Source organism: Syzygium oleosum, unplaced genomic scaffold (genome assembly GCF_021117445.2).
Source record: "Syzygium oleosum isolate NSW1041296 unplaced genomic scaffold, Sole_v2.1 Sole_v2.50, whole genome shotgun sequence".
Taxonomy (NCBI): Eukaryota; Viridiplantae; Streptophyta; class Magnoliopsida; order Myrtales; family Myrtaceae; genus Syzygium; species Syzygium oleosum.
Genome location: NW_026607534.1, coordinates 556,087 through 571,524, shown reverse-complemented (window position 1 = coordinate 571,524; position 15,438 = coordinate 556,087). Strand labels below are relative to the sequence as shown.

Genomic DNA, 15,438 nt, shown 5'->3' with positions numbered 1-15,438 from the left:
GTTTGAGATTTTTCGTTACGATAATCATTCGTGTTTTTGGCTACCAAGCATTAATCTTTTTCTTTTTAATTTTTTTTCCAAATAGCACTTTCACGATCAAGCGTCCATTTTTTTCAGTGTGGAAAACGATAACTTCTTGGAAGGGAAAAGGTAGGAGAGAGACGGAGCGAAGGACGCGGTTGCTGATGATGATGATGGAGGGGTTAAGCAAAGGCATGGGCGCAAGGCAAATGGAACCCTCTTCTCTACCCTTCCATTGACAAATCTCTCTCTCTCCCCCTATTGCTATCAACACTAGTAGCCTACTTTAATCCTCTTCAGTCGGCCTCGTTGTCGTGTCAATCGAAGAAGTGGGGTTCACGTCTTGGGTTGGCTTCGATCCTGGGGATCCTCGACAAATTCGAAGCCGAAATTCGAAAAAGCAGGGGAAGAAGGAAGGGATTCGAGGGTTGGGAGGCCGACCCCCACCGACCCTTTTCTCGGATAAAGCAAAAGCGTTGAAGATCTCTAAGGAAGAAGGAGCAGAACAGGCAGATCGGATCGTGCTCGCTGTGAATTCTGGTACGGATGTGTAATTCGTTCTCGTTCCTTTCGTTTGCTCCTTTTATTTTTTTCTATTAATTTTTGACGTTCTGTCAACTGGGTGTGATTCCATTTGTTGTGTTGCTGTTCGGTTGAGTTCTTGAACGAGTTTTCTATGATTTTAACGTTCTGTCAACTGGGTGTGATTCCATTTGTTGTGTTGCTGTTCTGTTGAGTTCTTGAATGAGTTTTCGATGATTTTAGCCTTCTGTCAACTGGGTGTGATTCCATTTGTTGTGTTGCTGTTGGGTTGAGTTCTTGAATGAGTTTTTCGATGATGGGTTGCTAGCGGATGAAAGAAAAAGAGAGGGAGACGGCGATGGACGACAAGAAGGGCAATGGCGATGGTGCTGATGATGAGAAGAAGCAGAAGAAGAAGAGGAAGGGTCTGGTGTCCTGGATTTTCGGCTTCTTCCGGATGAGCCGGAGTGACGATTTCGAGAAGCGGCTGCAGTACATCTCCAAGGAGGAAGCTGCCGTGCTCTCCCGGATGAAGCGGCGATCGCATTCGTGGCGCCGAATGGCCCGTCATCTCATCCTCTTCTCCCTCCTTTTCGAGGTATATATATATGTAGATACATGCTGTGCGCGTTTGCTATTCTCGCGCGCACGCGATGATATAGATCGCACACCTACACATACACACTGACTGAGTGACGATGGCTCTTCCAGATTGTCGCGGTGGGATATGCCGTCGTGACGACTAGGTCGGTGGATCTTGACTGGAAAATGAGGGCTTTTCGGGTCTTGCCCATGTTCCTCTTGCCTGCTCTTTCTTTCGCATCTTATTCTGCTCTTGTCAGCTTCACAAAAATGTGTAAGTGTCTCGAACCAAATGATAGCCTTGTAAATAGCTTCTCATTCTTGTAGACTCTTCTTTCTTGTTTTCATATGGTTTTAGATTTTGCACTGTCCTTGTTGCATTGGTTTTGAGAAAATGTACATGATTGATTTGCAAAAGTTCACTAGGAAGCAGTAGTTTTAGCAGTTGGGATATGGATATCTCCTGATTGTTTTTATTAAGTTCTGCATGAATGCCAAATGTAAAGTTGGGCCAAAATCCTGATTTAAAATGAAGATAGGAAATGGCGATACGTTGAATTATGTGATGAATCCAAAAGCAGAATTTAGGGACTAAGTAGTAGAAAGATTGTGATAGTGGAAGGTGACAATTGTTTAGTTTTTCTGATGCTGGCTGCGTTATGTGTACCCTTGGTGGTAGTCTGTTGAATATTATTTGGTCTATAGATGGAGTCTTCTCCCTGGATTGAGAAGAGAGAGAATGCTTTGTTAATTGATACTTTGTTGTGATTTATGGGCACACTGCAAAGAGTCGTCGAGGTTCATAATTTGGTCTTTCATTGATTGATTCTGTCTATGTGGATATGCTCAATGCTATTTCTATTATTTAGTGGATCATGAATTTAAAAGTTGCGGAGCATAAGTTTTTTTTGTCTTAATAGAGGTTATGGCGTGGGAAAATGGGGACAATTTACAGAATTGCGGAAGAGCCTGGGACTTACTTAACCGGATAAAATCCCTTTGTTCAATGTTGTCATGGTTTTTTCTTGTGCATTGCAAGAAAAGGCTTGGATAAATAATCAAACGATTTGATTTTCGAATTTCTAACACAATTTTAAGTTGCTTGTTTTCTAGTGTACTTTGCTATAATTGTGTAGCTTTTCTTCTTCATGTTTTTTTCTCAAACTTTTGAGAATGAACAGGTGGAACAAATTAAGCCATGTATGTGATATATTCAAGTAAGGCTGCAAACAAAATCCAGTCTTTCTGTTTTGTTGTTGAAAACACAAAACTGATTGAGGATTGTTTTAGGGGCAGGCAATATCAATCTAGAATTGATCGGACACTATTTAAAGCCCTCATGTTGCCATTGCCACATGCACAACATGAGCAGGGGGCGCGTCCTATTGTTAGTATAGTTTATTAAACAGGTTTCACCGGAGGAATTATGGACATAAAACTGCACTCTCCTGCCAAAATGAAGAAAAACGGGGAGGGATAATGGTAGGGGCGGCATGACCTCCATTTTCTCTCTTTAAGTTAATCATATTGCCCCAAGCACTGAGTGACTAATTAGGAACATGTCCAAGCAGGTGCTATTTTATCTTCTCTAGTGTTTATGTAGGACCTAGAGATGTTGCCTTTTCTTCTTTAAATCTTTAATGGCCTGTTTGACGAGGACTTATTACTGCAGCCAGACACTGTTACCCTTAATCAAATTCTACCTTATGTTCTTGCAACTTTTAATGGTGGGGAAGTTCTTTTTCTGCTGTGACCTTGAGGCTCTGGAATCTAGAGCCATTTACTTGAAGAGCTTGTTTGTACAAGAGAGGCACCTTATAATGTTGATCCACATTCTTTCTGAGGGAGGACAGGCGTGCAGAGTGTGTGGTGACGTCGTAACCGGTGCTTATGCAAACTTGCTGAGTAGCTTTTCACACCGGAGTAGCTTATGCAAACAGCTGGAGTAGATGTTAAGAGTTAATTTTGGGGTAACCAGGTGCAACATTAGAAGATTATAATGATTCACTATGTATTTTCAGAAACTGAAAGCTGGGTGTCATTGGTCACTGCCAGTAGCGCAGAATATCTAAACTAACATTAGAATATCCCATGTATTCACTATGTTGATGTTGAAACTGTATCTCAACTTGGCTAGAGAGCACCTTTGAATTATGCATTGCCATGGGACAAGTAAAATTAGTTGAGCCTTCTTAGGTTACACATCTAATGTAGGTCAAATTGTTAGCTCTACAGGGATGGAACTTTCATTTTTCAGTTCAACAAATATTTGAATTTGCAATGGCTACATTTGGAGGAAAAGCAAGAAAGAAAGAGGAGACCTATATGGACATTTTTTTTATACTATCAAAATTGACTCATTTTGTGAAAATATAGTATCATTTTCGCCATTTTCTAGCCTAGTTGCTCACAAATGTTGTCTTTAAGTTCATTTTCTAATAGCAACAAACTCTGAATTTCTAATTTCAGATCCTTTTTACATATTTCTTGTATATACTGAAAGTAATGTTTGTAGTTTCAATGAGACTAAAGATTTAGGATTATTTACTTTTAACCTTTTGCTTTTTAGCATTAGAGATTTGACTTTTCAACAACAATTAAGACCTCAACTGTAGAAATCTAAACAATGCAAAGTCATTTGAAGTCATCTTAAATTTTTATCAAATTTTTCTAAGGTCAAATAATTCTTTTTTCTTAAACTTTTTGTTTAAAAGAAGTCATAACGGATGGAGCTTTTAATAAATACTTGGCCTGCTCTCAACCAAAATTTATAAATCAATGTTTTTGATCAAACTCTCCTTTAAACTTACTGTGGAGTTCAATTTACTATTTCCGTCCGGCATTTATAACAGAAATCTCTATGGATCAGTTGATTTACAATTCAACTATTTCGTTGATTACATGGCACCTACTTATTGTCAATCGTTCAAGGACCATTTTTTGTAAAACATCTTGTCTGCGGATAACTGGTTGAGTTGATTATTAAATCCACTACTAAATTGCAGATAATTGTTGATGCTGTGTCGTTTACTATTTAGCAAACTTAGGCATCTTGAATTCAGAGAATGGGATAAAAGTTACATCTGCACATTTTTGTTTCTGGTCTGAATGTGTTAGCATGTGTGGCTATGCCTTGGATGATCTGTTTCATATTAGGTGTAGGTTCATCTTTATCTTGATTGGCCCAAATTCCCAACTTCTTGTTCATGATGTTGAATTTGAGATTTTTGATGTATATTGATTGTCTGACCGTTTGATCGTGTTGACTTTAAAGGTGATCGCAAGGACCAAAAAACTGTCGAGCGGCTTCGGACTGAGAGGCAAGCGAAAATTGATGAACTTAAAGAGAAGACTAACTATTATTCTACTCAGCAGCTAATTCAGGTGACGTCTTTTGGGGGTGGGGGGCATTTTCACACTGGTATATTCTATTGTTATTTGTTTGCTTTGTTAAGTCATTTGAAAGAATTGCTCTCTGAAGTAAAAGAGTTAGTACGAGTGATGTTGCTTGAGGCGTTTATTACTCTGCCCCATTTTTTTATTGTAAATTGCTATGTCATTGTTAAGAAGAGAAATTGCAGAATTGTGATGCAATGGTTGGCCAATAAGTTAGGCTGAGGTCCTTTTGCAATGGGACAATGTACGCATTTATCTAAGGGATTTGACTGTCAACCAATAAGTCAAATTGCAGAATCATAATTCTTACTTCATACATTTTAACTCCCGTTCTTTCCATGAACCCACTTGATTGAAACAGGAGTCAATTGTTTGAAGTAAACATCAATTTGATTCCACTACCCTACGTATTGGTAGGATGGGGTCAAATTTTTTTGCTTTCCCTCAAGTTTCTTTTCCACTCTCTCACTCTTTTTTTGCTTTTTGTTTTTATTGTTCGGTTTTGGGTTGGTTTTTTTTGTTTTTGTTTTTTTTGGGGGGGGGTTGCTACTAACCAACGTGATTGATTTTCACAAAATATAGAACTCTGGGTATTTACCTGTTTATTTGATAATAAAGACTGTAGTAAAGCAAGGTAGACTAAATATAAAAAGAATTGACTCCCTGATGCTATACACTTTACGAACACCTAATTTCTGGAACCTGTGTGGATATTCAACTATCAAGTAGCTCTTGAAGGTGTGCGTTTTTGAACATCGACTTATATTCATTGTGAATCTTGACTGAGTTTTTTTTTGGGCCAAAAATTCTGGCTGATAGTTAGCTTTGTTAGTTTGGTACTATTGGTTAGGTGGTTGATGCCCAAGTGCAAATTTTGCGGTATTGGGCTGCAAAAAAGGATCAATCGCGTAGTTGGGTCTTTTATCAGTGCAGGGCCTGGGGACTTTAATAAATAGTATCTGGAAATGGAAATAGATAGAAGGGAGCTTGTTGCTAAAAACATCATTTTGCTGTGCTCATGTCGCATGCACTCTGTATAAACACTCTCACTTATGTTTAATGTTCATCAGTCTTTAATTCTTGTTTTTAATCACCATTCATAGCTTAGGAGTAGGTAGTGCAGTAGTCTTGTGAGAGGTACAACTTGGGGAATTAAGTTCATATTGTAATAACATCGAAACATCAAAATACATAAACCAATTATGCAGTAACTATGCTGTAGTTGGAACTATATCTATTTTCTTAGCTATTCCTTGAGCTTTGTACTTTGTTTCATGTACGTTTCTTTCCTCCTGTAGTTTGTGCATCTGTTCTTGGGCATGGTCTTGTATCATTTGCAAAGTCAAGGCGTCATACTTAATGTTGATTTTCTCTACAGCGATATGATCCAGATCCAGCAGCCAAGGCAGCTGCCGCAACTGTCCTGGCATCGAAATTGGGTGCAGATTCTGGCTTGAAGGTGTTTGTAGGAGACGAATCTCAGTCCGTTGCCTCGACGGGGAAGAGCAATGACGTTGAGCTTGCGCAGTCCAGTGGGCTACGGAATAGAAAAGAGTTGCACACCAGGGCTAGCAGTGAAGGGAGTACCATGACGCGTCAATCAGATGGAGGAACACCCACTTCAGCAGCTGAGCACGAGCAATTGGTTGTTGACCACTATTATCCAGATGCATCATCCATTCAGAACAATGGATGGATCGCTCGACTTGCAGCATTGCTTGTGGGCGAGGATCCAATGCAGTCTTATGCGCTCATATGTGGTAACTGCCACATGCACAATGGTAAGCGAGTTATCTTGTTTATATAGTTTGTCATGCTTGTTTTATTTAACAAATGCAGGCGATGATCTTTCTTTTTAGATTGCGATGTCATTTGGTGGGGAGTAACAGCACGGCATTCTTGCTTCTGTGCAGGGCTCGCTAGGAAGGAGGATTTCCCGTTCATCACTTACTACTGCCCGCACTGCCGTGCCCTTAATCAGCCAAAACAGTCGGAAGAGCATGTCTCCGGGTCTACATCCCCGGACATGGGTTCCTTGAGGATGGGTAGCGGAGGAGACACGATTGACAATACCGCTGGTTCAGCGAGCGACAGTGTGGCCACGACGACCGCCACTTTAGGGGCCGCTGAGGTAGTGGAAGCACCAGAAAAGGTTGCGTCAGGCGATTCGGCTCCTAAGGGATAGTAAAATATGCGCCGCTTCTGTTTTTTTTTCTTTTCTAATCCCTTTACGACCTGTTTGTGTTTGCCTGCGACTAGATGGATTTTGTGTAGGTTGTCTTGCTTGGTCGTGACTTCGGAGTGTATACGCCTTTTTGGACAGGATGCATAGATCGCGTGGAGTGGGTATGAGATTTGTGTATCTCAGCTTTTGGAATTGATGTTTTCTCGACTGCCATTAGATGGAACTGGTTAGAGGCAAGATCTTATCTGGAACATAAGTACATTAGCATAAGGTAACCATAAACCTAATATTGACTAAGACTATTCTCCCAAAGATGCTTTAATTTAGTTTGAATTGCTTCTTTGGTGTTACTATCTCACCATATGACAAGACTAATCATCCATAAATCGATGACCTAACTTGCAATCCCTCTTGATCCCGACCCGCGAATTCGGATTAAATTGTTGGCAAGCCTAGACTTTTGCCTAGAGTCGTATGGAATACCGAGTTGACGTTTAGACACATCCCTTGAAAGGGTTTCTAATCCTGTAAGTACTTCCAGAAGAGATGTATGATCGGAAGGATTGACGCTTTGCATCGCGTACTTAGAGCAAAACTTCGCCTAGGCTCGGAAGTGGGGAGCTCTAAGGTAAAGTTAAACACTTGCTGGAAGATTTGAGATGTCGAGTTTCGGCTGAATGATAGGGTTTTGCCGCAGCCCATGGGCCGTGTAAAAGCTCGTTCTGAAGATGGGCCGACCTGATTGAGTTTTGAGTCGGATAGAGTTGAAAAATTAACCGCAAAGATTACATATTAACGAATCTAGTGTCATCTTGACAAGAGATAAATTGTGAAGAAGTACCTAAGTTCGAGTGGACTGTTCGTTATACGAGTGATATAACATAACTTTGGGATACCGGAGTAGAAAACCGTATATTACCGGACGCATAGGATACATCACTTCACAACAAAGTTATGTCGATTAGACAAGTCCTCCAACGTCACATAGAGAAATCACCGCATTGTAATCCTATTAGATGTTCACATCCTCATCACTAGTAGATGCAATACATAGGCAACTAGCAAGCATGGAAGAAACGCTGAACATGCACAATTTCATAGGCTAAGGAAATGAAAGCATTTTCCATTATGTCTTAAATAACCCGTATATTAAAAATTAAGAAAATTCATTCGATTTAAAGTTATAGTAAAATGAAAATTTAATGAACTTACGATACATTTATAATCTAGTTTCTTATGTTACAATCTCATGTCGCTGACCTTACTAACCATTCAAAATAACATATACGCATATATCCGCATGAAATGCGAGGGAAATAGTTAGTATTATAAAAAAAAAATTGAGATTGGATATATATTTACTATGCTTAGCGTTCTTATATATTGTAGTTGTAGGAAAAAATGGACACCTAGTTCTTGAACTTGAACTTGAACTAACTTCTTAATATTGTTGTGTAACTTGTATTTGTGCAATGGAGTCACTGAATGCATAAATTTTTTTCTAATAAGTCGTTCTATCGCCAACTCTGACAAATTGAAGCTGACGAGTCGACTTGATTGGTGCCGACCAAAATATTTGATATTGAAATAGTTATTGCCAGTCTGTGTCACCGACACGATGCTTGGTTCGCGCGGGCAGTGCAATCCTTGACACGATCACACTTCCAACCGTGTTGTTCACTCTCACTTGTGTTTCCCGTCCCCTTTCCTCTCGTGTTTCACTCTTACACAAGACAACCCAGTCCGGGCCGCTTTGTTGGACTAAATATTCAAGGGATGATTACCAAAAAAAGTCCTAAAACCTATTATTATTATGCCAATTCCAATTCAATCTTTAACTTTTTAATTATGCCAATTTAGTATTAAACCTTTTTATATTTTATCAATTGAGTTCATCTTGTCAATTTTGGCATGAAATCGTTGAAGTGGACATCGATCAACCCTGACATGGACATTTTTCTAATAATATTTTAATATTTGATTGAGGGCTGGCAAGGGTCGCCTGTTGACCCTTGGTGTGGCCGGCGAGGACCTAGGCGAGGGCCGCGATGCCCTCGCCTGTGCCTAGCGAAGGTGTCCCAACCCTCACCTATGGCTAGCGACCCTTGCTGGCCCTCGATAAAAAAAAAAAAGTAAAGAAAAAAAAGGAAAAATTATAAGAAAATTCAAAAACTGTTAAAATATATCCACGTTAGCGCTAGTCGTGCCACGTAGGACAGATGTTATTCACGTCAACGATTTCCGGTCAAAATTGATCGGATGGACTCAATTGGCACAATGTAAAAATGTTTAAGACTGAATTGACACGATTGACAGGTTAATGATTGAATTTGCATAATTATAATAGGTTTAAGAGATTTTTGATAATTTCTCCAAGGATTCAAGGATCTCTCACTGACACTCACCCAAGAGAGCAGCACTCCAAGATCACTTTTGGACACCAGTTTGGGAGAACGAAATACTACACTAGTCAAAGAATTCAAAGGATATCTTCATGCCCCTAGATGCTTCCTATATATTGCATTTGATAGTTCTATTCCCCTCCCTCGAACACACTATGGCCAATCCTTGTCCATGAACAATACTTATACTTTACTTGATCTTTTACTGAGTCACGTCTATGGCGCGCGGCTCGTGCTCAATTCATCTAATCGACTCGGGTCGTGACATATGAAATAGGATATATCGAGAATTCGGCTAATCGTATATTGGGTGCCGTGTCGGTAGCTTGGTATTGATTCCTTTCCTTCGTTTTCACATCATAGTGTTGGCTAAAAATCGGGTGGGCAGGTCGGCTTTAATTGCCCGGAATTAGAGAGCGAGGGACCTGATTGCAAAAAGTTCGATTGATTGAAGGACTTGAATGCACAAACCACAAATTCAAGAACGGGCGTTGCGTGGGGAGCGCGAGGTGCGAAGTTGAGGACCGCAAATTTCCGATTTTATTAAATTAAAAAAAAATATTTCGCAGCCAAAAAAAAAATATTTGAAAAAAAATATTTTGCGGGCTACGGCCGATCCGTACGCCTCTTTGAACCGTACTCTTACTGTCGCTAAAAAGGCGCGCAAAAGAAGTGAATGAAGTAGCGACGACCACGTCGAAGAAGAAGAAGAAGAAGAAGAAGAAAGATTTGTATGGCGGTCATGGATTTGGTCCTATCCCCTCCTTCCAAATCCCTCTTCTCCTCCTCCGCCGCCGCCGCAGCCGCCGCCGCCTCCTCCGCCTCCGCCGCCGCCGCCGCCGCAAGCTGCCGCCCCGCCGTCATTCTTCCGGTCTGTGCGTGTTGTGATTGGGAAGTGAACGCACGTTCTGAACTCGGTCGTTGCTGATTTTAGCCGGAGTTTTTTGTTTTTTTGGGGCAGGGGTTAGGGAACAACGCGGGGGACTACGGGAAGCTGCAGCTCACGCTGGAAGGCACCGGCGTCCCCAGCGTGGTCGCGAAGGTGTCGCGGCTCGATTGGTTCAGGAACGCCGCCGGATTGGTCGACCCCAATTACTGGCGCGGCACCCTCCGCCCTCGCCCCGTCCTCGACTGGTACTCTCTCCGTCTCTCGCTCGATCGATCGATGCTTGATGTTGGGTTTGGTTTGGTTTGGGCAATTTCGAATGGACGTAATTAGACGTGTTCGTGTCGTTTTTCTCGGAATTGGTGAATTGGTGGAACGTAGGTACTTGAAGAGGGTCGATGAGGCCGTGCGAGAGGCGAAGGAGCTGGCTCGAGGTACGCTGCATTGCATCTCTGGGCCACCCTATGAGCTTGTTTCTTGCATTTTCGTGTGGTGTCTCGTTGATGTTGTGGGATCTGGAGGAACAAATGTTCCCGAAACAGTCGCATTAGATGTAATCTTTCTTTTGCTTTTTCGCTTTCGATGTGATCGTCATCAGCGTGCAAAACTTCATCGGGCATTTGAAGGTAATTGTAGGTTAATTTTGCATAATGCTGTTACGCCTTTCTTTGCGCTGAGGAACATATTATGCTAATGAACCATAGGACGCAAAAATCTGGACTGTGTGAGGTCGTGCTCGATGCTGGCGTAAGACAAGGTGGTGACTTTTGAACCACTGCAATTTTTCTTTTCTTGAAAACATAGAAAGGTGAAAAATTGAGAGCAGATAAAGCATGGGCAATAATTTTTCGCGAGAGCAACTTTGACTATCTCAAGATATTTGAATTTTTGAGTGGTCTTTCCTATGAGTTGCGCAATCACTTCTTCAGAGCAGTGTGTAATTTATAAAGCGTAACTCCTTAGCCGAATCCTTTCTGACATAAAATATGGGGCTTGCTCTTGGCTTAACTCTTCATCATGGAAATCTCTCGTCGTACTTTCCCTGCCTCCTTCCACTATATATTTTCCACTGAAGGATTACATTCTCCTTTCCAATCACATGATAGGAGCTCTTTCTCATTCTCGTTTTAGGTGGCTCGTTATCTTTGATCGGACACTCAGCGGGAGGATGGTTAGCACGTGTCTATATGGAAGAATTTGGAGTGTGCGATATATCTCTGTTATTGACTCTGGGCACTCCTCACTCGTAGGTTTCAAAGTTTCTGACTCGATCTCTCTATGCCCCTTCATACCTTGTTCTGGCTCTTTGCCTATAACTTTGACGTGCTGTATATCTATTATCTGTACACTGATTTACTTGTTAGATCTCAGTCTGGAACTCAAGGAAACAGTACAATTACTTCATCTTTGTAATCAGGCCACCTCCAAAAGGACTTTCTGGGGTTATAGATCAAACCAGGGGTCTCTTGGATTATGTTGAGAAGAATTGCAGAAATGCTGTGTATACTCCAGAACTGAAGTATGTGTGTGTTGCAGGAAGGTACATCTCATCACTTTGGTCCTTTTTCTTATCCTAAAATAGTTTTAAGAACCTCTGGTTAGCTGCTTCAGTTTGGAATGTTCATGTAAAAGCAAAGTGATTAGCTAATTGTCACTATAAGATACTACAGTACAGAGATTTATGCAATTGGACTATATCTTGCCATGAAAATTTTATTGTTTCACTAATACACGGCATCTCCTCTTGTTGACCTGACCTAAAACTTGGTGTTTTGACTTAAGATCTATTAGGGGTTTATCCCATGGATGGTACCAACATTCTATACTCCAAGGATTCCTTTCGTGGTAGTTTTTACTCTAGTTGTTGTTCGTTCATTTGGAAAAGTTTTATTGTATTAGGCACCTGGAAGACTGGCTAGAACTTCCTATCCTATAGGGTAATTACCTTTCTCAAAGACTTTGTGGCCAAAATGTCTCTTGTTCTCCATCTTTCTTGATGAGCCTGAATTTGAGAAAACCTTTCCCATATCCTTGTAGCATTTTCTAAGAGGATATTCTAGCATATCCTGCAAGAGAATTTATCTCGTTGTATTAGCGAAGTTTTTGGGTTGCAAAAAGAAAAGAGAAAAACAGGAAAGAACTCATTATCTAATTTCAGCTGTGGAGTAGAATAAGTTTTTAGAGCATGCACCTATGTTAGGATGTAAGAGAATATCGGTTTGTATATGTTTCTCATGCCTTTTTTCGTTTTTTGTTTGGAAATTCGAAGTAGCAAATTTCTAGCATGCTTTGCTGATAGCCAATACGTACATTATGCACTTCTGGAGGAAATTACTTGCTGCTCAATATTGGGATCTGTTTCACAACTATTAGTGAAACAACGCGGCCCTTAAAGTCATCTAAATATTGTGTGATTCAGATGAGATATATATACATTTTCTCTAGTGAAAGCGGATGCTTTACTGCTAAGCCTCTTGATTTTCCTTTTGGGAAACTTCATTTGGAAATAGAAGCGTGGAGTCCTCTCATTATGGCGCAATTAGAGAGCTAAACATGTTGAACAGATTCCCTGGAAATGGGACTCTTACATGCTTATTATGTATGGCTAACCAACAAGGACAGGAATATTCTGCACATGCTAAAATATCCGTCGAGTCATGCAATTTAAATTTTTTTAAAGAGAAAAAATCTGAAGAGTGCAGTGCTAGCACTCGAAAAAGCACCATGTATACTGCAGAACTGGAGTATTGTATTAGTTGGAACATTATCTCTCCATCTTAATGGAGATCAGACTCAAGTAGCAATTTATTAGCATCTGAAATTTGGACTCTTTTGACCCCCAAAAAAAAAAAATTTGGACTCTGAACTGATAGTGCAAAGTCCAGGTATATACAAGGTGCTCGTATATTCGGTGGCTCACAGATCAATGTTGTGTCCGCAATTCCAGTTGATGGAGATCAATTGATTTCTGAGGTTGCTATTGCTGATGATGTAGAAAGTGCAACATTAAACACCTCCACTTGGCGTGCCCGTTTTGTTGGGCAGGGTTACAAGCAGGTAAACTAATTTTGGCACCTTGAACCATTCATCTATGGAATTACTTGTGGAGGAATCCATCAGAATTTTTATTTGAGTTCTTCTTCACGCCTATTTCTGAAACTTGGCATGATGGATAGACATAGTGGAGCTATATGTTGCTAAGGAGTGGGTTGAAATTATTATGTTTTGATCAGGTATGCGGGCAAGCAGATGTATGGGGAGATGGAGTTGTGCCAGAAGTATCGGCTCATTTGGAGGGTGCGCTTAACATCAGCTTAGATGGGGTTTATCATTCGCCTGTTGGCTCTGACGACGTATCCAGACCATGGTATGGTTCTCCAGCTATTGTTGAAAAATGGATAGAGCACCTCCTCGATTGAATTTTATCCAATCAATTGAGAAAACCGGGCAAAGAAAGCCTCCACATTAATTTAGGACAAAACTTCTCTAGATATGATTTATCATTGATATCGATTGACCGCTTGGGTAGTTTTTCTTGTTGAATTGGGGCAACTCCCGTATGCTCAGTTGTCGTCTCAATGATTCTGTTGTCGACTTATTTGTTGTCGGTTAGAATCCTAATCAAGCTGAAACTGGCATTCCAAGGAAGCAGCTCCTGTTTCCAGGAAATCAGTATCAAAGATTTGTGAAATGCTGCCTTCACGAAGCTTGGTTTCGTGGCTTGTCTTACCACGTCTTTTGGAGTTGATATGATAGGTTCTGTATTGTTGCCTATTGTGTGATTATGTTTACTTCATAAATAACCAAAAAGAAAGAAAAAAACAGATGGGAGCAAAAACTAAAAAACACTCTTCGAGAAAAACTTTGGGTGTCTAGTTTGAGTTGGGAGTCGATTACACTTTCATTCATTTTAGTTTTTGTTTCTAGCAAAATGCAGAAAAAGTAAACATTCGTAATCTTGCTATGACAATGGAGACCGTCATTCTTTAGGATTCAAGACGCTTCACTTCCGAACTCCAGCGGTGTTATTGTAACCATCCTGAGATTAAGTGGGGATGTTAGCTGATATTAGAGTTGAATGTTGCCATCTTGAGTATTCAAATGATTTTCTGAGTCACACAGATACTCTGAATATTATAGCTGCCATTATGTTCAGGCTCCTGATGTTGCATAGCTTTCGCTATTATCTTAGCTTCTCTATAGGATCATCCTTGGGCATTATGAACTACATGATACGATGGATCTTCATATCACTTGTCATATGCTATCGGGGCGAATTGCATGGTTTGTGTGATGAATCTAGAAAAAGAGAATAATGTCGGCTCGATTCTCATTGGTAGTGCCTAATTCCAATTACGAAGAACTTATAGAGTTAATGGTTAAGTGGTGATACGACCACTTTCTTGCTGGAAGCAAAGCCGCTGTTGATACTTTTGGTGTAATATGAAACTTTTCAGAAAACTTGAGGAGCCATTTCGATATGAAACATTTTCATGGGGACGAAATTAAGAAATTTTCAGAATGACTACCCTATCATTTGGGTATGGCAGCGATTTACTCTTTTCACTCTCGATTGCTTCGGAGCATTTTACTCTTTTTTTCTCACCACGGTGGTCCGATGTATGGAAAGAGTAGTCTGGAAATGGGACTTCACTACTCACTGTACCTACATCGTCTTGTCTTAAGTTGGACCATCGGATCAAATTAAAGAGGAAGTAACTAGCGCAGAAAACAAAGAAAAGAGAACATGAAATAACAAAGAAAAACAGCGCACAATGTTCACTATATTCACAATTTGTATTTCTCTGAAACATGAAGATTGACCGTGTGAATTTGGGCTTGTACAACCATCCAAAGTTTCAACAAGAAATCAACAAGAACCTCAAAATTATGAAATGGGGCTCATTTATCTAAGTATCTAACTGATAGCGACACAGTGGGCAGGAGTTACTACTCTCCAACCACTTGATGATGCACGGTCGGTGGAATACATGGGAACAAGGGAGTTCCGTCACCTTTTCTGCCCTGTGAAAGTCTTCTAGACAAATCGAACAGCACTCCCCATCTTCAGCAGCAAAGACCTTCTCCTTGAGCCCAAGAATGGCCGACTTTGCCGCGCCCCTCGTGACGGGGCCCGATTCCGAGTCAAGTTGCTCCATCAACTCATGCATATCCAAATCCTCCGCTTCTGAAATTTCCAAGATCGTCAGGTCCAGAATCGCCGTCATATGGAAACCGAGTGGATGGAGCCTGGACAAACCATGGGCGGCTCTCAGAATCCGCGTCGCGAAGGAGGACCGGTTCCGGCCATCAACGCCGAAAGGGGCGAGCACACAGTCAATGTAGACGTGGCTATCCAACTGCGATTGGAGAAAAGCCGGCGGAAGGACAATCGAGGTTCTTGCCACCTCAGCGAGGTGCCCATATGTTGTCGTGCCGCTCCC

General features: G+C 40.9%; 2 protein-coding genes across 3 annotated transcripts; both read left to right on the top strand.

The window, feature by feature from the left end:
• Positions 1-205: 205 nt before the first annotated feature.
• LOC130136786 (uncharacterized protein At2g24330-like) lies at positions 206-7,039 on the top strand. Of its 2 annotated transcripts, none has more exons than XM_056307123.1 (6): positions 206-561; positions 872-1,141; positions 1,255-1,399; positions 4,400-4,509; positions 5,900-6,302; positions 6,435-7,039. In XM_056307123.1, the coding sequence occupies exons 2-6, from the start codon at positions 875-877 to the stop codon at positions 6,704-6,706; spliced, it is 1,197 nt and encodes a 398-aa protein (XP_056163098.1). In that variant the 5' UTR covers positions 206-561; positions 872-874; the 3' UTR covers positions 6,707-7,039. The 2 variants fall into 2 exon arrangements, with proteins under 2 accessions (XP_056163098.1, XP_056163099.1); XM_056307124.1 differs by lacking the exon at positions 206-561 and adding an exon at positions 755-769 and having other exon boundaries at positions 850-1,141.
• Positions 7,040-9,792: 2,753 nt separating this feature from the next.
• LOC115692365 (uncharacterized) lies at positions 9,793-13,663 on the top strand. The gene is made up of 7 exons (XM_030619190.2): positions 9,793-9,979; positions 10,070-10,242; positions 10,376-10,428; positions 11,126-11,240; positions 11,412-11,534; positions 12,880-13,051; positions 13,228-13,663. Exons 1-7 carry the CDS (start codon positions 9,842-9,844, stop codon positions 13,411-13,413), a joined length of 960 nt encoding a protein of 319 aa, XP_030475050.2. The 5' UTR covers positions 9,793-9,841; the 3' UTR covers positions 13,414-13,663.
• The last annotated feature ends 1,775 nt before the right edge of the window (positions 13,664-15,438 follow it).